At 41.6% G+C, this 24,000-nt stretch overlaps 1 protein-coding gene across 3 annotated transcripts in view; it reads left to right on the plus strand.

The window, feature by feature from the left end:
- mtm1 (myotubularin 1) overlaps positions 1 to 24,000 on the plus strand; it is a 160,470-nt gene that overhangs the window by 21,857 nt on the left and 114,613 nt on the right. For all 3 annotated transcript variants that reach the window (XM_072595538.1, XM_072595539.1, XM_072595541.1), the window contains exon 2: positions 23,191 to 23,290. In XM_072595538.1, coding sequence (XP_072451639.1) covers positions 23,225 to 23,290 — 66 coding nt within the window. In that variant the 5' untranslated portion in view covers positions 23,191 to 23,224. The remainder of the gene's footprint in view (positions 1 to 23,190; positions 23,291 to 24,000) is intronic.

Raw genomic sequence — 24,000 nt, forward strand, 5'->3', positions numbered from 1 at the left:
ACCAGAAACTCAACTTCTCTTGCCAAATAAATACAGTGGGTCAAAAACTTGGGAATATTGTAGTGAGTAACTGACCCCAGAGCCTTTCCACCATATGAATAGGAAAGGTTTAGAAGGATATGGGCCAAACACAGGCAAGTGGGGCTAGTTTAGTTTGAGTAGCTAGGTTGGCATGGGTGAGTTGGACCAGAGAGTCTGTTTCCGTGCTGCATGACTCTAACATATATGTTTAGTAGCTTGTCATCCAAATGATGGAGTCAAAATGCATTTCGCCTAATTTGAAAAGGTAATTGCTCAGATGAAGTGACCAAAAAATGTTTGGATCTGATTGTTAGTATTTTGATAGGCCTGTGTTTCTTCTAACAAACTTTCATAGGATCTGCAGATTATAAAATGGCTCACAAAAAAACAAGACTGTTCTTATGTTATCCGTGAAGCTTACGAATTACAATTTAGGACTACCAAAAAGAAACATAATCAAACATTTGTAGAACTTGCAGGTGTCATAAAAGAGATGGTATTGAATCAGTGGTTCAGATCATTCAAGTTGCGGAAAAGTGTTCACAACATAATTAAAGTAATTAATTATGGAAGCAATCAGGAATGGCATTTCTGCACATCTAATGACTTATTTAGATGAGTACTATGTGCTAAAGATCAGAGAAGCAGCAGTTCAAGTGGGGCCTGGTCATATGTGGATCCACAAAGAATCTGGAGGATTAGAAAACATGCGATGGAAGAGTTACTAGTTTTAGAGAACAAACCAATGCTTTAGTGAAGGTGAAAGGCCACATAGAGCAATTAATATGCTTCCATTATAATGAAACTGAGCGGACCAAAGCCAGTTACCAAAGGAAGTTAAATGGGAGACTGGTTTAACTTGATAAAAACGCTTGAGCAATCCTCTGAAAGGAGCCACGAGGAAATGGGTATTGAAGCTATTGTTGTACAAAGTGAGCATGTTTCTTATAAATGTACTCCGAAAGGAATGATGATTCCAGGCCATCAAAACAAAACTTCAAATATTGATAAAGAAAATCAGGCTGCTGAAGGTTTTAAATATTTTATCTGAGAAGGAGAGATATTTTCTTACACTTCAAATCAAGGAGGTAACCCAATAAAGATATTGAGACACACTGGGGCAAGTCAGTTAATGCTGGCTGATATCATTTATCTTCCAGAGGGATAATGGAAATATTAATTAGAAGTCTACATCAAGGTTTCAATTCGCGTTCTATAGAGTTGATTTAAAGAGTGACTTAGTAAATTGAGCAGTTACAGTTGGAACATGAAACAAATCCTTACAGAATGAATTGACTTTATCATGAAAAATGAACCAGTTCGTTCAAAAGCATTGGCATCACCAAGTGGAATTACTTGTCGAAGTAAAAGAAATTGAGCTGCTGCATGAGAAACATCTTGTATTGTTTTCAGACTCTGTTGTGAGGAGGTATCAAGTCCTTTGAATTAGACAAGAAGAGAAGGAGTCTATGACAAAAAGAGAGAACCTTGAAATTCGGTTATTGCCTAAATTTTTAAAATTTTCAATAAAAACAACGAATGCGACTGATATGTTCAGCCTGTCTTTAACAGAAGTACAACAAGCAGAGCCTGAATGGAGAGTGATATCAAACAGCCTATTCAGAACTTGAACCATACCAGGTGTTATTACTTGAAAGACAATGTATGGATGAGGAAATGGAGACCACCAAAAATACCAGCTAATGAAGAATGACCATTGAGTGTTAATTCCATTTGAGCATCATAATTCGTAAAATTCCACTGCTTGGTTACTTATTATTTTACTAATAGTGTTTTGTCTTAATATCTAACACATTTTTTTTGGCCAGGATTACATAAAGATGTGGTAATATTTTTCTAGACATATCAGGTGGTGGGGAAATCCCAATCATCAATTAAACATGTGCCTTTAATCCAAATTAAAATTTAAGACTACTAAATAGTACCAGCTATTGAAGAGTGTCTTAATAGATGGTGTAGGCCTCCTATCTTAAACCACCAATAGGAATCGCTATCTTTTAACGATTATGGAATTTTTCAACAAGATTTTCTGACGTGGGCATCTTTCGAATAAATTACTCCAAAAAACACAATGAGAAAGTTAGTACAATTCTTTTTTGATAGTGTGTGGGTTATTCAAAGTAATACTATCAGATCAAGGTTCAAATTTTATGTCACAATTTTGTTTTAAAGTGTTGACAAGTTTGAGTAAACTGATTTAGAACATAGAACATTACAGCACAGGAATGGGCTGTTTGGCCTACGATGTTGTGCTGAACATACCGCCAAATTAAACGAATCCCTTCTGCCTACCCATATTCCATCATTCCTTGCAGATTCATGTATTTCTCTAAAAGTCCCTTAAACGCATCTGTCTCCACCATGACCCCTGCCCACGCTTCCTGTTAGAGTCCTAACACTTCCTGTATTAAAACAAAACTTGTCCCCCTCACATCTCCTTTGAATTTTCCCCCTTTCACCTTAAATGCATGCCCCTTATAATGAGACGTTTCAACTCTGAGACAGTGATTCTGACCCTAAACCCTATCTATGCATCTCATAATCGTTTGGACTTCTGTCAAGTCACCCTTCAACATCTGCCGCTCTAGAACAAAAAACTGAGTTTTTCTAGCCTCTCCTTACAGTTCATACCCTCTAATCTAGGCAGTATCCTGGTAAACTACCTCTGCACCCTCTCCAAAGCCTCCACATCCTTCCTGTGATGTGGCAACTAGAATTGAATATAATACTCTTTAAGTGTGGCTTCACCAAAATCCTCTAAAGCTTTAGGATGACATCCTGACTCTCGTACTCTGTTCCCTGAGCAATAAAGGCATGCACGCCTTGTGCCTTCTTTACTACCCTATCTACTTACGTGGCCACTTTCAGGGAGCTATGGATTTGAACCCTAAGATCCCTCTACACATCATTGCTGTTGAGTGCCCTGCCATTAACTGTTTACTTTTCCTTAACATTTGATCTCCCCAAATGCAGCACCTCACACTTATCCCAGTTTAACTCCATCTTTCATTTCTCTACCCATATCTGCAACTGATTGATATCTGTCTGTATCCTTTGACAAACTTCTACACTAGTCACAACTCCACTGACCTTGGTATTGTCTGCAAACTTCCTAGCCCACCCATTTACAGTTTCATCCAATTTATTTATATATACAAACAGCAGAGGTTCCAGTACAGATCTGTGCGGAACACCACCAATCATATACCTACAGCCTGAAAAATACCCTTCCACCATTATCATCTGCTTTCTGTGGACAAGGCAATTCTGAGTCCAAGCAACTAAGTCACAGTGCATCCTGTGCATCTTAATCTTCTGGATGAGCTGACCATGACGGACCTTGTCATCCACGGTCTCGTGATGCATTGGAAGGATGGCATTAAAGTTTGCAGATGATGATTAGAGCTCTTGTCAAGAATGTCCTAATGAGTGGGTTAAAGAAATTCCCTTGTTACTGTTTGCCATTAAGAACGCTGCTAATGTGAACGTAGAATTTGGTCCTTTTTGAAATGATATGTGGACCCCAAAGGTAAGAAGACCACTGAAATATTCAAAGAGAAAATGAAGAACCAAAGCTCAGAGATTATGCTTCAAGCCTGTTTTAAGTTTGAGGGAAAATAGCCAAAGTATGCAAGTTGGCATAAAAAAATTGAAGACTACCCTAGGAAAAAGATGATCATGTAATAGATTCCACCGCCCCCCCCCCACCAAAAGTCAATGGGAAATTGAGAAACAACTTTGTCAGGAGATCTCAGTTATCTGTAAGAATAATAGGGTAGTTATAGTGGGGGATTTTAACTTTCCAAACATAAACTGGGACTGCCAAAGTGTTAAGGGTTTAGCTGGAGAGGAATTTAAGTGTTGCAAGAAAAACCTCTGATTTAGTATGTGGATGTATCTACTAGAGAAGGTGCAAAACTTGACTTTTGGGAAATAAGGCAGGGCAGGTGGCTGAGGTATCAGTGAGGGAGCACTTTGGGGCCAGCTACCATAATTCTATTAGTTTTAAAATAGTGATGGAAAAAGATAGACCAGATCTAAAAGTTGAAGTTCTAAATTGGAGGAAGGTTCTGGAAAAGCAGAGTAGGTCAGGCAGCATCTGAAGAGCAGGAGAATTTACGTTTTGGGCATAAGCCCTTCATCAGGAATGAGGGTTTATGCCGGAAACATTGATTCTCCTGCTCCTTGGATGCTGCCTGACCTGCTGTGCTTTTCCAGCATCACACTCTCGACTCTGACCTCCAGCATCTGCAGACCTCACTTTCTTCTAATTTAGATGATGGCCAATTTGAAGGCATTAGGCAAGAACTTTCAAAAGTTAATTGGGTGCAGATGCTTGCAGGTAAAGGGACAGCTGGAAAATGGGAAGCCTTCAGAAATGAGATAACAAGTGTCCAGAGACAGGATATGCCTGTTAGGATGAAAGGAAAGTGTAATAGGTATAGAGAACGCTGGATCACTAAAGAAATTGAGGATTTGGTTAAGAAAAAGAAGGAAGCATATGTCAGGTATTGACTCAATCTCTGCTGCCTTTCTTTAGAGTATAAAGGCAGTAGGAGTATACTTGAGGGAAATCAGGAGGGCAAAAAGGGGACATGAGATAGGTTTGGCAAATTGAGTTAAGGAGAATCCAAAGGGATTTTTTAAATGTATGAAGGACAATAGGGTAACTAGGAAGAGAGTAAGGCCCCTCAAAAAGCAGCAAGGTAGCCTGAGTATGGAACCAGAGGTGATGAGGGAGATATTAAAAAAGTAAAATGTCCAGATTACAGAGGAAGAAGTGCTGGATGTCTTGAAACGGTTAAAGGTGGATAAATCCCCAGGACCTGATCAGGTGTACCCGAGAACACTCTGGGGAAGCTAGAGAAGTGATTGCTGGGCCTCTTGCTGAGATATTTGTATCATCGATAGTCACAGGTAAGGTGCCGGAAGACTGGAGGTTGGCAAATGTGGTACCACTGTTTAAGACGGGCAGTAAAGACAAGCCAGGGAACTTTAGACCGGTGAGCCTGACCTCAGTGGTGGGCAAGTGGTTGGAGGGAATCCTGAGGGACAGGGTGTACATGTATTTGGAAAGGCAAGGACTGATTCGGGATAGTCAGCTTGGCTTTGTGCGTAGGAACTCATGTCTCACAAACTTGATTGAGTTTTTTGAAGAAGTAACAAAGAAGATTGATGTGGGCAGAGCAGTAGTTGTGATCTAAATGGACTTCAGTAAGGTGTTCGACATGGTTCCCCATGGGAGACTGATTAGCAAGGTTAGATCTCATGGAATACAGGGAGAAGTAGCCATTTGGATACAGAACTGGCTCAAAGGTGGTGCAGGGTGGTTTTTGAGATTGGAGGCCTGTGACCAGTGGAGTGCTACAAGGATCGGTGCTGAGACCTCTATGTTTTGTCATTTACATAAATGAAGAAAGAGACCTTGGGGTGCAGGTTCATAGCTCCTTGAAAGTGGAGTTGCAGGTAGATAGGATAGTGAAGAAGGTGTTTGGTATGCTTTCCTTTATTGGTCAGAGTATTGAGTACAGGAGTTGAGAGGTCATGTTGCAGCTGTACAAGGACATTGAAAGGGTTCAGAAAAGATTTACAAGCATGTTGCCAGGGTTGGAGGATTTGAGCTATAGGCAGAGGCTGAGGCTGAACAGGCTGGGGCTGTTTTCCCTGGAGCGTCTGAGGCTGAGGGGTGACCTTATAGAGGTTTCAAAATTGAGGGGCATGGATAGGATGAATAGACAAAGTCTTTTCCCTGTGGTGGGGGAGTCCAGAACTAGAGGGTATAGGTTGAGGGTGAAAGGGGAAAGATATAAAAGAGACCTAAGGGGCAACTTTTTCACGCAGAGGGTGGTACGTGTATGGAATGAGCTGCAAGAGGATGTGGTGGAGGCTGATACAGTTGCAACATTTAAGAGGCATTTGGATGGGTATATGAATAGGAAGGGTTTGGAGGGATATGGACTGGGTGCTAGCAGGTGGGACTAGATCGGGTTGGGATATCTGGTCGGCGTGGACAGGTTGGACCGAAGGGTCTGTTTCCATGCTGTACATCTCTATGACTCTAAGTATTTTGCATCAGTGTTTACTGTGGAGAAGGACATAGAAGGTATAGAATGTGGGGAAATAGATGGTGACATTTTGAAAAAGGTCCATATTACAGAGGACGAAGTGTTGGATGTCTTGAAACGCATTAGGTGGAGAAATCCCCATGACCTGAGCAGGTGTATCCTAGAACTCTATGGGAAGCTAGAGAAGTGATTGCTGGGCCCCTTGCTGAGATATTTGTACCGTCGATAATCACAGGTGAGGTGCCAGAAGACTGGAGGTTGACTAATGTGGTGCCACTATTTAAGGGTGGTAAGGAAAAGCCAGAGAGCCATAGACTGGTAAGCCTGACATCAGTGGTGGGCAAGTTGTTGGAGAGAAACCCGAAGGACAGGACTTACATACTTTTGGAAAGGCAAGGACTGATTAGGGATAGTCGACATGGCTTTGTGCATGGGAAATCATGTCTCATGAACTTGATTGAGTTTTTTGAAGAAGAAACAAAGAGGATTTATGAGGGCAGAGTTGTTTTCTGTTCTGTGGACTTCAGTAAGGCATTCGACGAGGTTCCCCATGGGAGACTGGTTAGCAAGGTTAGATCTCATGGAATTAGCCATTTGGATACAGAACTGGCTTAAAGGTAGAAGACAGAGGGTGGTGGAGGATTGATTTTCAGACTGGAGGCCTGTGACCAGTGGAGCGCCACAAGGATCTGTGCTGGGTCCACTACTTTTCGTCATTTATATAAATGATTTGGATGTGAGCTTAAGTTATATAGTTAGTAAGTTTGTAGATGGCACCAAAATTGGAGGTATGGTGGACAGCGAAGAAGGTTACCTCAGAGTACAATGGGGCCTTGATCAGATGGGCCATTGGGCTGAGGAATGGCAGATGGTGTTTAATTTAGATAAATGCAAGGTGCTGCATTTTGGAAAGGCAAATCAGAGCAGAACTTAGACACTTAATGGTAAGATCCTGGGGAATATTGCTGAACAAAGAGACCTTGGAGTGCAGGTTCACAGTTCTTTAAAAGTGATGCAGGTAGGTAGAATAATAAAGAAGGCGTTTGGTATGCTTTCCTTTATTGGTCAGAGTATTGAGTACAGGAGTTGGGAGGTCATTTTGCGGCTGTACAGGACGTTGTTTAGGCCACTGTTGGAATGTTGTATGCAGTTCTGGTCTCCTTCCTATTGGGATGATCTTGTGAAATTTGGAAGGTTTACAAGAGAGATTTACAAGGATGTTGCCAGGGTTGGAGGATTTGAGCTGTAAGGAAAGGTTGAATAGGCTAGGGTTGTTTTCCCTGGAGCATCGGAGGTTGAGGGGTGACCTTAGAGGTTTATAAAATCATGAGAGGCTTGGATAGGCTAAATAGACAATGTCTTTTCTCTGGAGTTGGGGAGTCTAGAACTAGAGAGCACAGGTTTAGGGTGAGAGGGGAAAGATATAAAAGGGACCTAACGGGCAACATTTTCATGCAGAGGGTGGTGCATGTATGGAATGAGCTGCCAGAGGAAGTGGTGGAGGCTAGTACAATTACAACATTTTAAATGGCATCTGGATGTGTATATGAATAGGAAGGGTTTAGAGGGATATAGGTCAAGTGCTGGCAAATGGAACGAGATTAGGTTAGGATATCTGGTTGGCATGGGTGAGTTGGACTGAAGGGTCTGCTTCCGTGCTGTATGTCTCTGAGTAAGTAAAATGTTTGAAGTTTGAATTTTATGGCTGGCAGCAAGTTAATGATATTGATTCCTGTCTCTGAGGAATAGTTATAACTAAGATTCACTCTACCTTATCAAAAGGCAACAAAAAGAAACTGTGATATAAGTTGGTTATAATGAATCCTTCAAACAGGAGAAAAGATCAGTTAGTGTGTCTTGTTACTGTGCGAGTGAGTATGATAAGGAGGATAGGTGAAAATTACTTTTGCAGTAGTGAAAAAAATAGGAAGTGAAATGAAAATATTGGAACAATTGTAGAATCAATAAATAATGAAAAATTCAGAAGTTGATCATCCAAAAATCAGATTGGATAATGCAAAGGTGCTTAAAGGCAAGGAACTGTTTAGTTTTCTAACCAAAAAAAGTTCTGTGCATCAGATTGGTAAGGTAACGAGTTTATTTTTTATTCCTTATTTTTTCAACAGTCTCTTTGGGAATTTAGAATCGTGGGAATGGAGATGAGGGCAGTTGAATGTACCTCCTGCAGAATGTGGGAGGTAAGGGTCACTGCTAGAGTCCCTGCTGACTACATCTGCGGGAAGTGCACCCAACTCCAGCTCCTTGAAAACCGCGTTAGGGAACTGGAGCTAGAGCTGGATGAACTTTGGATCATTTGGGAGGCAGAGGGGTTATTGAGAGGAGTTACAGGGAGGTAGTCACTCCTCAGGTACAAGAAAAAGGCAGCTGGGTTAAAGTCAGGGGACGGAAAGGGAACCAGCAGGCAGTGCAGGGATCCCCTGTGGCCATTCCCCTCAACAATAAGTATACCGTTTTGGATACTGTTGGTGGTGGGGGGGGGGGGGGACTTACCAGGGGAAAGCAGTGGGGCACAGGGCTCTGGCACAGTCTGTCCCTGCTGCTCAGAAGGGAAGGGGGAAGAGGAGCAGAGCAGTAGTCATTGGGGACTCCATAGTTAGGGGGAACAGATAGGACATCCTGTGGGGATGGGAGAGACTTGCGGTTGGTATGTTGCCTCCCAGGTGTCAGGCTTCGTGATTTCTCTGATTGTGTTTTTGGGATCCTTTGGGAGAGGGGGAGCAGCCCCAAGTCGTGGTCCACATAGGCACCCGCAACATAGATAGGAAGAGAGATGGGGATTTAAGGCAGAAATTCAGGGAGCTAGGATGGAAGCTTAGAGCTAGGATGAACAGAGTTGTTGTCCTTGGTTTGTTGCCTGTGCCACGCGCTAATGAGGCGAGGAATAGGGAGAGAGAGGAGTTGAACACATGGCTATAGGGATGGTGCAGGAGGGAGGGTTTTGGATTCTTGGATAATTAGGGCTCTTTCTGGGGTAGGTGGGACCTCTGCAAGCAGGATGGTCTTCATCTGAACCAGAGGGGTACCAATATCCTGGGGGGGGGGGGACATTCACTAAGGCTATTGGGGTGGGTTTAAACTAATCCAGCAGGGGGATGGGAATCAAAATTGCAGTTAAAGTATAGAAAAGGTTTTGAGTAGGGAGTTCCAAAATCAAGTTTCAGGGGCGCAAGATGGCACCAGCAAGCAAGACGTTGGTTTGAAGTGTCCACTTCAATGCCAGGAGCAACCGAAATAAGGTGGGTGAACTTGCAGCATGGGTTGGTACCTGGGACTTTGATGTTGTGGCGATTTCGGAGACATGGATAGAGCAGGGACAGGAATGGTTGTTGCAGGTTCCAGGATTTAGATCTTTCAGTAAGAACAGAGATGATGGTGAAAGAGGGGGAGGTGTGGCATTGTTGGTCAAGGACAGTATTGCAGTTGCAGAAAGGATGTTTGTGGTCTCGTCAACTGAGGTAGTATGGGCTGACGCTAGAAACAGGAAAGGAGAGGTCACCCTGTTGGGAGTTTTCTATATGCCTTTGAATGGTTCCAGAGATGTAGAGGAAAGGATAGCAAAGATGATTCTTGATAGGAGTGAGAGAGACAGGGTAGTTGTCATGAGACTTCAACTTTCCAAATATTGACTGGGAACACTAGTACGAGTACTATAGATGGGTCAGTTTTTGTCAGTGTGTGCAGGAGGGCTTCCTGACACAGTATGTAGACAGGCCAACAAGGGGCGAAGCCACATAAAATTTGGTACTGGGTAATGAGCCCAGCCAGGTGTTAGACTTGGAAGTAAGTGAGCACTTTGGTGATAGTGATCACAATTCTGTTATGTTTACTTTAGTGATAGAAAGGGATAGGCGTATACCACTGGGCAAGAATTACAGCTGGGGGAAAGGCAATTATGATGCAATTAGGCAAGATTTAGGAAGCATAGGATGGGGAAAGAAACTGCAGGGGATGGACACTTTAGAAATGTGGAGATTATTCAAGGAAAAGCTCCTGAGTGTCCTAGATAAGTATGTACCTGTCAGGCAGGGAGGAAGCTGTAGACCGCGGGAGCCGTGGTTTACAAAGGAAGTGGAATCTCTGGTCAAGAGGAAGAAGAAGGCTTATGTTAGGATGAGATGTGAAGGCTCAGTTAGGGCGCTTGAGGGTTACAAGGTAGCCAGGAAAGACCTAAAGAAAGAGCTCAGAAGAGCCAGAGGGAGACATGAGAAGTTGTTGGCAGATAGGATCAGGGTAAACCCTAAGGCTTTCTATAGGTATTTAAGGACTAAAAGAATGACGAGTAAGAATAGGGCCAATCAAGGATAGTAGTGGGAAGTTGTGTGTGGAGTCAGAGGAGATAGGGGAAGCACTAAATAAATATTTTTCAAAACGACAATGTTGTCGAGGAGACTACTGAGATACAGGCTACTAGACTCGGTGGGATTGAGACTCACAATGAAAAGGTATTAGAAATCCTGCAGAGTGTGAAAATAGATAATACCCCTGGGCCGGATGGGATTTATCCTAGGATCCTTTGAGAAGCCAGGGAGGAGATTGCCGAGCCTTTGACATTGATCTTTAAATCGTCATTGTCTACAGGAATAGTGCCAGAAGACTGGAGGATAGCAAATGTGGTTCCCCTGTTCAAAAAGGGGAGTAGAGGCAACCCTGGTAATTATAGACCAGTGAGCCTTACTTCAGTTGTTGGTAAAGTGTTGAAAAAGGTTATAAGAGAGAGGATTTATAATTATCTAGAAAAGAATAATTTGATTAGGGATAGTCAGCATGGTTTTGTGAAGGGTAGGTTGTGCCTCACAAACCTTATTGAGTTCTTTGAGAAGGTGACCAAACAGGTAGATGAGAGTAAACCGGTTGATGTGGTGTATATGGATTTCAGCAAGGCATTCAATAAGGTTCCCCACAGTAGGCTATTGTACAAAATGCAGAGGAATGGGATTGTGGGAGATATAGCAGTTTGGATCAATAATTGGCTTGCTGAAAGAAGACAGAGGATGGTTTTTGATGGGAAATGATCATCCTGGAGTCCAGTTATTAATGGTGTACCGCAAGGGTTGGTATTGAGTCCACTGCTGTTCGTCATTTTTATAAATGACCTGGATGAGGGCGTAGAAGGGTGGGTTAATAAATTTGCAGAAGACACTAAGGTCGGTGAGTTGTGGATAGTGACAAAGGATGTTGTAGGTTACAGAGAGACATAGATAAGCTGTGAGAGGTGGCAAATGGAGTTTAATGCGGACAAGTGTGAGGTGATTCACTTTGGTCGGAGTAACCAGAATGCAGTGTACTGGGATAATGGTAAGATTCTTGGTAGTGTAGCTGAGCAGAGAGATCTCGGTGTCCAGGTACACAGATCCTTGAAAGTTGCCACCAGGTTGACAGGGTTGTTAAGAAGACATAATGTTTTAGCTTTTATTAATAGAGGGATCGAGTTCTGGAACCATGAGATTATGCTACTTGGAGTATTGTGTACAGTTCTGGTCACCACACAAGAAGGATGTGGAAGCTTTGGAAAGGGTGCAGAGGAGATTTAGGATGTTGCCTGGTATGGAGGGAAGGTCTTAAGAGGAAATGCTGAGGGACTTGAGGCTGTTTTCATTGGAGTGAAGGAGGTTGAGAGGTGACTTAATAGAGACATATAAGATAATCAGAGGGTTAGATTGGGTGGACAGGGAGATCCTTTTTCCAAGTATGGTGATGGTGAGCATGAGGGGTCATAGCTTTAAATTGAGGGATGATCGATATAGGACAGATGTCAGAGGTAGTTTCTTTACTCAGTAGGAAGGGTATGGAATGCTTTGCCTGCAACGGTAGTAGATGCGCCAAGTTTAAGTGCATTTAAGTCATCATTGAACAAGCATATGGATGTACATGGAATATTGTAGGTTAGATGGGCTTCAGATTGATATGACTGGTCGGCACAACATCGAAGGCTGAAGGGCCTGTACTGTGCTGTAGTGTTCTGTTCTATAAAATATCAAAGTGACTTACAGATGCTTTTATGAATCTATATCACTTTGTGTGAATAGACCAAAAGGAATGTCTTTGACTGTTCGTGATATTAATGTAAGGGATAGTATTACCTGTGAAACAAAATCCTTAGCTGAAAATGTGTTGCTGGAAAAGCGCAGCAGGTCAGGCAGCATCCAAGGAACAGGAGAATCGACGTTTCGGGCATCAGCCCTTCTTCAGGAATGAGGAAAGTGTGTCCAGCAGGCTAAGATAAAAGGTAGGGAGGAGGGACTTGGGGGAGGGGCATTGGGAATGTGATAGGTGGAGGGAGGTCAAGGTGAGAGTGATAGGTCGGAGTGGGGTGGGGGCGGAGAGGTCAGGAAGAAGATTGCAGGTTAGGAAGGCGGTGCTGAGTTCGAGGGATTTGACTGAGACAAGGTGGGGGGAGGGGAAATGAGGAAACTGGAGAAATCTGAGTTCATCCCTTGTGGTTGGAGCGTTCCCAGGCAGAAAATGAGGCGCTTATCCTCCAACCGTCGTGTTGCCATGGTCTGGTGATGGAGGAGTCCAAGGACCTGCATGTCCTTGGTGAAGTGGGAGGGGGAGTTGAAGTGTTGGACTTACGGGTTGGTTGGTCCAGGTGTCCCAGAGGTGAAACGTTCCGCAAGTAGGCGGCCTGTCGCCCCAATATAGAGGAGGCCACATCTGGTGCAGCGGATGCAATAGATGGTGTGTGGAGGTGCAGGTGAATTTGTGGCAGATATGGAAGTGTTCCTTGGGGCCTTGGGGGGAGGTGTGGGCGCAAGTTTTGCATTTCTTGTGGTTGCAGGGGAAGGTGCCAGGAATGGAGGTTGGGTTGGTGGAGAAATTAGTTTGAGAAGGAGGTTAAGTTCATGGTGGACAAAGATGTTAACAACTGACTCATCATGGTTTGAGGTCAGCAGTTGTGATGGTGGTGAAACTAGATGGTTTTCAAAGATTGTGTTGTTTATTGCAACATTAATGAGCTTACAAAGAAGCAGAGAGGCATAGAATGTCTGAGCATAAGTAGTCCATTTGGCCATTGAACCATTCTGCCATTTGGTATGACCATGGCTGATCTATCTCAACACCACGCTCCATTAGATTTCTAAAGGCTAAATGTATCTGTTTCTTAAATGTATTCAGTGACTTGGCTTCCATTTAGCCTTCTGTGGTAGAGTGTTCCATAAGCTTACCATCCTCGGATAAAAGGAATTTCAAAACAGCTGACTATGTCCACTTTTTCTGGACCCCCTGGCCAGGGGAAACATCATTCTTGCATCCAGTCTGTCCAAACCTGTCAGAATCTTAATGTGTCAGTAAGATCCCCTCTCATTCTTCCAAACTCAAGTCAGTACAGACTCAGTTGGCACTGCACCCTTGAGTCAGTTTGATAACAAAAATTAGATTCCTATTATGTTCTGAAATTGGAGGGTCGCATCGTGATAATTGGGCACGCATAATTTATGACCAAAATCAATTTGCTAAAAAGTATATTGGTATGTTGTATTGACAGAGCTTTTATAATACTGCTAAACTTTATCAATTCAAAATCATATTGTTTGCAGTGAGAATATACCGATAATGGTTTAATGACTAACCAGTAAAGTTAGTGAGGGACTACATAACTGTGTGGTTTACATTGATGACTTAGTTATGTTCCACCAAACATTTTTAGATCATTTGACTGAATTGTTTGGTTATGCAGAGCCATGAATCTGGTTAAAATGAATTTCCCGAAGTGAAAGTGGCTTATTTGGAACATACTGTAGGATAACACCAAATAGTATCAACAGAAGTGAAAATAGAGGCTAATTTGGATTTTTCTATCCTAAGTCAAATTTTGGAGTATATCAGCCTGACTGGATTTGGCCAGACGTTTATTCAGAACTGCCCAGCCTGGCATTCATCCTTTGCGACTTGACCAGTTTGGTGATAATCATGCCACTTAGAATTTCTCTGGTTGGCAAGATTTAACTAGTGCATTTGGTCATCGGGCCCCAACTATTTACAATATATATTAATAACTTGGATGTAGTGACAGAGAGCATTATTGTCAAATTTAGAGATGACATTAAAATAGGTGGGAAAATAAGTTGTAATGAAGAAACGACAAATATGCAAATACATATGAATCAGTTCGGTGAATGGGCCAAAATTTGGCAGATGAAATAAAATGTGGATAAATGTGATGTTGGTGGTAGGAATACAAAGGCAACCTACTATCTAATGGGGAGGAACTTGAGTGCTTTAGTGCAGAGGGATCTGGATGCCCTTATGCGTGAATTGCAGAAAACTAGTGTGCAGATGGAACAGATATTAAGGAAGGTAAATTGAATTGTGACATTTATTGCGAAAGGAATAGAATAGCGATTACTGCAAATACAGTTTTGTTTTGATTGATTAGATTAGATTCCCTTCAGTGTGGAAACAGGCCCTTCAGCCCAACAAGTCCACACCGACCCTCCGAAGAGCAACCCACCCAGACCCATTTCCCTACTTTACCCCTGACCAATGCATCTAACACTGTGGGCAATTTAGCATGGCCAATTCACCTAACCTGCACATCTTTGGACTGTGGGAGGAAACCCACGCAGACACTGGGAAAATGTGCAAACTCTTCACAGATGGTTGCCCGAGGCTGGAATCTAACCTGGGTCCCTGGCACTGAGGCAGCAGTGCTAGCCACTGAGCCATCATGTGACAGTTGCTGCAAATGTATAAAGTATCTGTGAGACCATTTTTGGGGTATTGCGCAAACTTTTCTTCCCCTTACTTGAGATGTTTGTGGTTGCATCAGAGGCAGTTTAGAGGGTGTTCACTAGATTGTTTTCAAAGATAAGGAGTTTGTCTTATGAAGAGAGATTGAACTGTTTAGGCCTATAACTTCTGATGTTTTGTCGAATGAGAGATCTAGTTGAGGTATATAAGATGTTAAAGGTTTTTGACAAAGTACACAGAAAGGATATTTCCTCTTGTAGGGCAACCTAGAAGCTGAGGTCACAGTTTTAGGCTAAGGGGTAGCAGATTCAAAATGGGATTGAAGAGAAATTTGAGTCATAGAGATGTACAGCATGGAAACAGACCCTTCAATCCAACTCATCCATGCCAACCAGATATCCCAACCCAATTGAGTATCACCTGCCAGCATCTGGTCCATATCCCTTCAAACCCTTTAAAAGATGCCTTTTAAATGTTGCAATTGTTCCAGCCGCCTCCACTTCCTCTGGCAGCCCATTCCATACATGCACCACTCTTGATGTGAAAAAGTTGCCCTTAGGTCTCTTTTATGTATTTGCTCTCTCTCCCTCAACCTAGGCCCTCTAGTTTTGGAATCCCCCACCACAGGGAAAAGACCCTGTCTACTTAGCTTATCCATGCCCCTCATGATTTTATAAAGCTCTAGAAGGTCACCCCTCAGCCCCCGAAGCTCCAGGGAAAACAGCCTCAGCCTATTCAATGTCTCCCTATTGCTCAAATCCTCCAACCCAGGCAGCATCCTTGTAAATCTTTTCTGAACCCTTACAAGTTTCATAACATCCTTCCAATAGGAAGGAGACCAGAATTGCACTCAGTATTCCAACAGTGGCCTAACCAATGTCCTGTACAGCCACAACATGACCTCCCAACTCCTGTACTCAATACTCTGACCAATAAAAGAAAGCATACCAAATGCCACCTTCACTATCCTATCTACCTGCCACTTCACTTTCAAAGACGTTGTGGAGTCTGTGGAATTCACTACCCAGAATGGAGTAGATGATGCGACTTTAAATTTGAGGAGGAGATGTTTAATTATTAATGGATTGAAGGGTTATGGAGAGTGAGCGGGAACGTGGAGTTGAAGCCGAGCTGAGATCAGCCATGATCCTATCAAATGGCAGAGCAGGCTTGAGGGGCTGAATTCCTCCTTGTGCTCTTATTATTATGTTCTTTAATAATCATTTATGTCACTTAACAAGAGTGCTCCGTGCTTCTTCCAAATGGTGCTCAACAAGGAGGAGTACTGATTTGTCAGTTAATTGCCGATGGTGTGAGGTAACAAGCAAGAAGTTTCCTGGCCTGTGTTTGATCTGATGTTATGAGCAGTCATTATTGAGGACTTCCAGACTGCTCTGTCCTGACTGTATGTACACATGTGTACTGTCCACCCTGTACTACTAGAGTCTGAGCTGTTGTTGGATGGTAGTATTTTGGGAGTGAGTGTGTCAAGTATTCCCAACTCCTCAGATAGAATAAAATGTTATTAAGGAGGACTTTGGAGGGTCAGGGTGTGTCTTTACTGTGTGCCTTGGTGAATGGCAGAGGGTTTAATTCGGTTTTATTATTTTTTGTAGTAATTAGGTACAAAGAAGTGGAGGAGTGGCATTGCTAATCAGGAATTGTATCATAGCTACAGAAAGGGAGCTTTGAAGATGGTTTGTTGACAGAGGTAAAAACAATGACTGCAGATGCTGGAAACCAGATTCTGGATTAGTGGTGCTGGAAGAGAACAGCAGTTCAGGCAGCATCCAAGGAGCTTCGAAATCGACGTTTCGGGCAAAAGCCCTTCATTAGGAATAAAGGCAGTGAGCCTGAAGCATGGAGAGATAAGCTAGAGGAGGGTGGGGGTGGGGAGAAAGTAGCATAGAGTACAATGAGTGAGTGGGGGAGGGGATGAAGGTGATAGGTCAGGGAGGAGAGGGTGGAGTGGATAGGTGGAAAAGGAGATAGGCAGGTAGGTCAAGTCCGGACAAGTTATGGAGACAGTTACTGAGCTTGAAGTTTAGAACTAGGGTGAGGTGGGGGAAGGGGAAATGAAGAAACTGTTGAAGTCCACATTGATGCCCTGGGGTTGAAGTGTTCCGAGACGGAAGATGCGTTCTTCCTCCAGGCGTCTGGTGGTGAGGGAGCGGCAGTGAAGGAGGCCCAGGATCTCCATGTCCTTGGCAGAGTGGGAGGGGGAGTTGAAATGTTGGGCCATGGGGCGGTGTGGTTGATTGGTGCGGGTGTCCCGGAGATGTTCCGTAAAGCGCTCTGCTAGGAGGCGCCCAGTCTCCCCAATGTAGAGTAGACGGAATCGGGAGCAACGGATACAATAAATGATATTAGTGGATGTGCAAGTAAAACTTTGATGGATGCGGAAGGCTCCTTTAGGGCCTTGGATAGAGGTGAGGGAGGAGGTGTGGGCGCTGGATACTGTATGTTCAGAAATAGATGTTCTACCAGCAAGTTGGTGTGAAATTCTTTGCATTGTTAGAATTGGACAGCAGGCAGTGATCATTAGAGTAACAGCAGATTGATTATATGGTGAAATTGCATTTCAAGAAGATAATCTTACTACATTAAAGCCAGCATGACTTTGAATCATACAGTGATTCAGGTCTACTTGAAACAAATAAACAATTTGTGAGAGGATTTATAATCAAATCTTGCTGGGCTGTCATTGTGCAGCACAATCCTTTACAGTCATGATTTTACTAGCATGGATCTGAATAACTGAGTGGTTAAAAAAACTTAAATGATGGTATTTAGAGAAATAATTCACTTCTTCAAAGTTTTGTTGTATTCTTTTAACCAGCAACTTTAAATTACGCGTCTGTTGGGTGTGACTGTCTTAATTAATTCCTTTGCTATTGGCAGATTTATTTTTAAAAGAATGAGTGTTGTGTTCATGCCATCAGTGTGTAACAAAATGCATGGAATTTGTGTATTGGTTCTGCTTAGTCCAACAAGCATTCCTCAGGATATTAAAATTGGCTTGGACTTCTTTTACTGAGAAGATCCAATTTAGTACCTTGGCTAAAAATGGGTGTATACTTCCAAGATTTACCCACTTCTTCTTTGATTGTTGCTATTGCCTCCTAGATATCCAGAGGTATTATTCACAATTATTTCAACTTATTCTCTTCAGTTGCTTTTGGATTGTAGTATAGTTCAGAATTTTGTAACAGGGTATTCTTTAGAATAATAAGGATCAATGTACAAAGTGGTTGTGGCACAGTTTAAATGCTGGTCTTATGACCGGTTGCTGGTTTAAGTTACACCCATGATATCTGGCCAAGGGAGAGAAAATTGGAGGGAATAAAGGATTTGGTTGAGTGGGTCCAGGCATTTCCTGGAGGCTGGTATTGGCTTGGTCCTTAGAGCAGACCTTGCCCTACCCTCAGACAGTGAACGAGGATAAGTTAACTTCCTTGTGTGCTGCAGAAAAGTGAACTCTGTAGGATTTTATTTAGGAAGCAAAGTTCAAGATCATGGCATGAAAACTTTTCTCCTAGTTGTAAATTATGTTACCTTTTTTTTGAAAAAGAACATAAGAAAAATTCTTGAGATGTGCTCCTGCACTTATACAAAGACTAGAACAAAGAACCATTTGTCACTCAAAATGCATTTTAATGCCAGAACAGTGTGTTAAGATTCCAGTTGGCTAAGTGACAAACCCAGACTATTTACTTCACCAAGATCTTTTGATTTAATTTTTCCAGTGAGGTTTGAAATATTGCATTAGAACAGCAAACTATTTAAACTTTTCTCTAATTTTACAGCACCCAGATCACGCGTCAAATGTGCACTTGCCTTTGTGATGATTTAGATCTAATTTCAAATAAAAAAAGTAATTTTCCACAACACTATTATCCTAAACCTGTAGATTCACACTTGCATAGGCAACTGCAGACTCTGCAGCTGTTCATTTACGTGCAAACCTGGGCAGTGAGCCGGAACCTTTAGGACCTTGTGTTCCAGGCCTCACCACGCATTGACAGATGTATGTGTTTTGCTGAATAGCAGTCAAGGATGGAGAGTATGGTTGTGATCGGAGGCCAGTTATCGTGCTAAATTCAGTTAATTAACCATAAACCCGAGATTGGAGTCTTTGAACCTCAATTTGTATGGTTCAGCACAACGGCATTATACCTGCTGGGCCATGAGCGAAGCTTTCACCAAGTCTTTCCTACAGTTTTCAGATGTGTATGATCTAGGAGAAAAAATAATCATGTGGTGTTACTCTTGGCATGGAAGATCGAAGATCTTGAGTTTAGCCCTATTTTCAGGGACATCAGCAGGCCACCTCACTGACTCTTCAGTGCTGCACTGAGGGAGTGCTGAAAAGTCGCAACCTCTCATCAGAAAAATGGCACTTAAGTTGAGGGCCATCGGTCTTTTGAGGTTGATGCTATGCATCATATGACACTACTTAAAGCATTGGAGCTATCCTTGTGTCCTGTGGCCAACATTTTTCCCTCAAAAAGCATTAGTAGATTCTTAAATCATTTATCTAAGATTCTATCTAATTTTGTATATTGTTTGTGGGACTTTTACTGTGCAAATTAGCTACTTGAGTTTGCATTATTACAACAATGCATGTTTCATATGGAATTAATTTCCTCACAAGCTCTTTGGGAATTATGAGGTCATGATAACTATTATGTTATTTTGTTCATATTGTCCAGAACTGTAGAACATTTTAAAAATAGTATAATAAACTGTATGAAATGACTTTACATATGGCCATTTGAGGAATCTGAGGAATCTTTTCAAATGAAGTAACATTCTTATGTTTTGACTGGAAACTCCCCAGGTTATTTAATGTATTGTGTTGGAAAATTCAAAAAACAGTTTTCAGATCCTAGCTTTTAGGTATTGAGCGGGGATAAGACGAGGACGGGTGTTTTTTGTTTATCTCCTTCTGCATGCTCTCCAGCATTCAACATGAAGTTTCATCTCCATTTTGTTTGATGAACTTAAGGTGTATGAAAATATTTTGCATAGGAAGGTAAGGAGCATGGTTTTAATTTGTAGCAACTGAGTTACTGGCAAAAAAAAGCTTTGAACACTTGGACTAGTGGATGGTTTCAACAGGAGAACTAAAAAAGCGTTTATTTCTAGAATACTTGAAAACTAGGTGTCCATGTAAAGGTAATCCTCCATTGTTGTCTGATTTAACATGATCTTTTTAAAGGCTCATTTCTTAGACTTGCCTTTGTATTTCCTCTTTGACATCCTGTGTTACTGTGTCATCAGGTCACAGAGTCATTGAAGAAAGTGGCTCCTTACTAAAATGAGTTACAGGGCTGCATTGGAATCATATGCTATAGACAAGGAAGACAGGATGGTGCCATGGTTTAAAGTTGCCTCAGTTCACCTGAGTATTCTGCTTCGTCAAAATGCTGTAGGAGATTATAAATCCACACTTTTCATGGTGTACCAATCTACAATACCATTGGTGTTATGGGATTATTCTCGGAACACATACCTGTCATCTTTAAAGAATGGTTTTGCTGCTTGCTATTTATGCATGGAGGGAATATTGTGCCAGAGAAAATCTCACCTTTTTAAGATTTTGTTCCTCTTGGGCAATTGTCCTTTTTTGTTTTATTGGCCTTGAAGTGTCTACAAATGTGAAGGTGATTTGCCTTCTACCCAACATGCCTTCATTGATAAAACCTTTGGATCATGGAGTCAAAGCAGTGTTCAAGACTAATCATTGACACTGTATCTTCTCCTGATTCATCAAGGCAACAGGTGTGCCATTAATTAGAGAATTTTGACATAACAGTAGCATCCAAATGGAATTAAATCTTGTCATATCTGAATGGTATCAGTGGCCATGGAGAATCTTATGATGTTGTCCTTAAGATGCAGTGAGAAATCAGAGCCCGAACAAGGGATGTTGACTTTGAAGTGGACGATGCTGACATGGTGAAATTACTTGCAGAGGAAATTTCCAATGAAAACTTCATGCAACTAAAATGTCAGTGAGCTGAAGAGGACAACCATACTGATATCCAAACTTGTCAAGCATTAGGAACATAACAGGAGTAAGTCATTCAGCCTGTTGAGTCTGCAGCACTGTTTATTTAGATCAAAGCTGATGGAACACTCCAGTGTCTTTTACCCTTGTACCATTGATAAATGTTTGATTTGCAATCTCAACTTTACATATACTGAAAGACTGAGCTACCATAGCCCTCTGGGGAGAGAACATTCCAAAATTTTGTCACCCTCTTGTTCCCCTAATCTCCGTCCTAAATGCCATCCTCTTTATTTTTACCCCCGGTTGTAAACTCCCAACCTGGAGAAGTATCTTACCTGCCCTTATATACCCTCTATATCCCTTTATGCTTTGTCAACAAAATACCTATCAAGAACTTTAGAACTCATGAAAGAGGCAATGGAAATTTTTACTGAGGTTGACCGAAACCAAGAATGTAGTTAAATTGAACAGGATGATAAATGATGGCATTAACTGCTACAAAAATGAATCAAGTGTCATAACTTAACTCAAAATATGTCACTGATTGTGTCCTATTGATCCACAAGCTGTCCCAAATGTGTAACTGTAGAAAACCCTGATTCGTCCACCAAGATGATCACTTTGCCTGGTTGACTATGATTCAAGAAAGAAACAATTTACGGTAGGTTTCATCATTAGCAAAAAATAGCAGTCCAACTATTAAATATTTATAGTCCCAAATAGTCCTCAAAAGAAATGTATGGTAACTTACAGTTGAATAATGGTCTGTCCAGCAACCTTTAGCAAAATGTTGCAGATGATGAGTTTATACGATAATTCTTAATAATTTAATTTAATTTTGTAGGTAATTTCAGTTTGCAATGCACAGTACAGCGTTTCAGCTTGTACATTGGTTATTCTGGACAAGAAAGTGACCAAATGAATGCAACTCTGGCTTCAGCATTGATTCCTGTGGGAACTCACGATTCACTTGAACGTTGTTTCCCTTAAATCAGAGATTCTCAGGAATGCAACCGCAATGTTAAATGAGACTACCTGTATGATTGACAGGAGCACATAGTTTTGTCCTGTTTGTGCTTTGATTTCTTTCTTGCTACAGTGGTTTGTGTTTGCATTTTTACACACTCTGGTCTGTTTTAAGCTCTACTTGGCACTGTTGTCTCAGGAGTGAATAAATCCTATCTCACTATATCAATAATGTGGTATCTCGGGTTTTGATATCAGAAAGTAAATTGGAGCACTTACTTTGTTTGTGACCTCCAGCATTCCACAGTTCAAGTCTAAATGACCTATTAGGATAGAGAGTGTGGATATAGTTTCCTGTACCTCTGTCAAGCAGTTAGATATAACTAATCTTATAGATGGTACAGATATTACAGTGGCTCCTTTTCTAAACCTTGTCTAAGCCAAAAGGTCAGTTTTTGCTATGATTCTGTTGCCTAAATGGTCACGTGTCCTTAAGTACTCTAGATTGAAGGTTTTTGATTTGTAAACAATTAATTTTTCATATCATTTCAATTAGTTCTGCGCATGCAGTCAGTTTTTGTTTGAGTAACCATCAGAAAATGGTAAAACAATAATTCAGTTGGTCCAGTTCATGTTTTGAAGGTACAGACACTTTTTGTTCTCTAGTGATGCATTGACTATGATTGGGAACACAATGTTATGTTTGTGGTAGCCAGCTGGTGAGGAAGAAACCAGTGCCGGTCTTTGCTTGGTATAAATTTATTCACAGAGTGAATCATTTCAGGTATATCGCTCCCAGTCGATTCACACCCTTATTGTTAAGTGTCTCTTTATACTCTTTGAAAACCTATAAAACAAAATTAATCACAGTCTCTTAAAGGGGCAAAGTGTGTGTGCTTAATTAACCATCCAGTTGATGCTTTACACCTGGTATATACTTAACCTCAATTGATATAATTAACACAAGTGAGTAGAATTTACTGAGGGGCTATCCCACTGCTAGTGTGTGGAGAGAATCAGCAGCAATGATTCCTCCTCCTTTCTGTCCAGTAATGCCTGGCCTTGGTTTCCTCTCAGCAGTGCAATATATTTTGAAGCCTGCAATTTCTTTTAGTTGTGACTGTATCCAACATAGTTGATGTACTGTATCTATCCCATTGAAAACTCTGATATAGATTGTGAATTAAGCATGTAAAATGTTGATGCATAGTTTCACAGATGAAGAGTTACTTCATTTCTAACCTATATATATCAAATATCAAACAATACATAAACAGACTTGATCAAAATACATTGAAGACATCTCACTGTAGTAACCTAAACACAGTTGATTTAATGTTTGGGTTTTGGGATGTGTTGTCATTGCTAACTGGTGTGTTTTTATTGCAGTCGACTTTGATTCCGCTAAGAACCTGGATAAATTATGGCTTCAGCATCATCACCAATAGTAAATTCCACTTCTGCAGCAAACAATGTAACGAATAAAAAGGTATGTTTCTCCCCTTCTCTGAAGTTATTGATCACTGCAGACCCTGACTAATTGCCACGTCTACCTACATGTTGAGTATTGACCATTCTGTTTACTCATTTTTAAAATAAATACGTTCATTGCATTTGGGATTTGCCAATTCTTGCATCATCTTGAAAGGGTGAGAATAGGTTGACTTCTTGGACAACTGGAGTTGAGACACCAATAGTGCTGTTAGGAAGGGTGTTCCAGGATTTTGACCCAGCGACAGTGGAGGAATGACAATATAGTTTTAAGCTCTGATGGTTTGACTTAGAGGGGAACTTGCAGGTGTGATGCTTTCTTGCATTTGCTGCCTTGTACTTCTATAACCATAGAAAATAGGTGGTTCAGCACTTCAAGCCTGGTTGATCATCCATCTCAATAGCTTTTTCCTGCTTTTCCTGCATATCCTTTGATCCCATTAGCCCAAGTGCTATGTCCAACTCCTCCTCGAAATCATACAATGTTTTGCTTTTTGTGACAATGAATTCCACAGGCTCACCACTCTCTGCACCTTCTCATCTCGGACCTAAATGATTTACCCTAAATCTTTAGACTGGCACCCTGGTTATGAATTCCCCTGCCATTGGGAACGTCCTTCCTACATCTCCCCTGTCAGTCCTGCTCAAATTTTGTGGATTTCAATGTGATGCCCTTTATTCTTCTGAATTCCAGTGAATATAATCCAC

The sequence above is a fragment of the Chiloscyllium punctatum genome, chromosome 25 (assembly GCF_047496795.1).
Source record: "Chiloscyllium punctatum isolate Juve2018m chromosome 25, sChiPun1.3, whole genome shotgun sequence".
NCBI classification, from domain to species: Eukaryota; Metazoa; Chordata; class Chondrichthyes; order Orectolobiformes; family Hemiscylliidae; genus Chiloscyllium; species Chiloscyllium punctatum.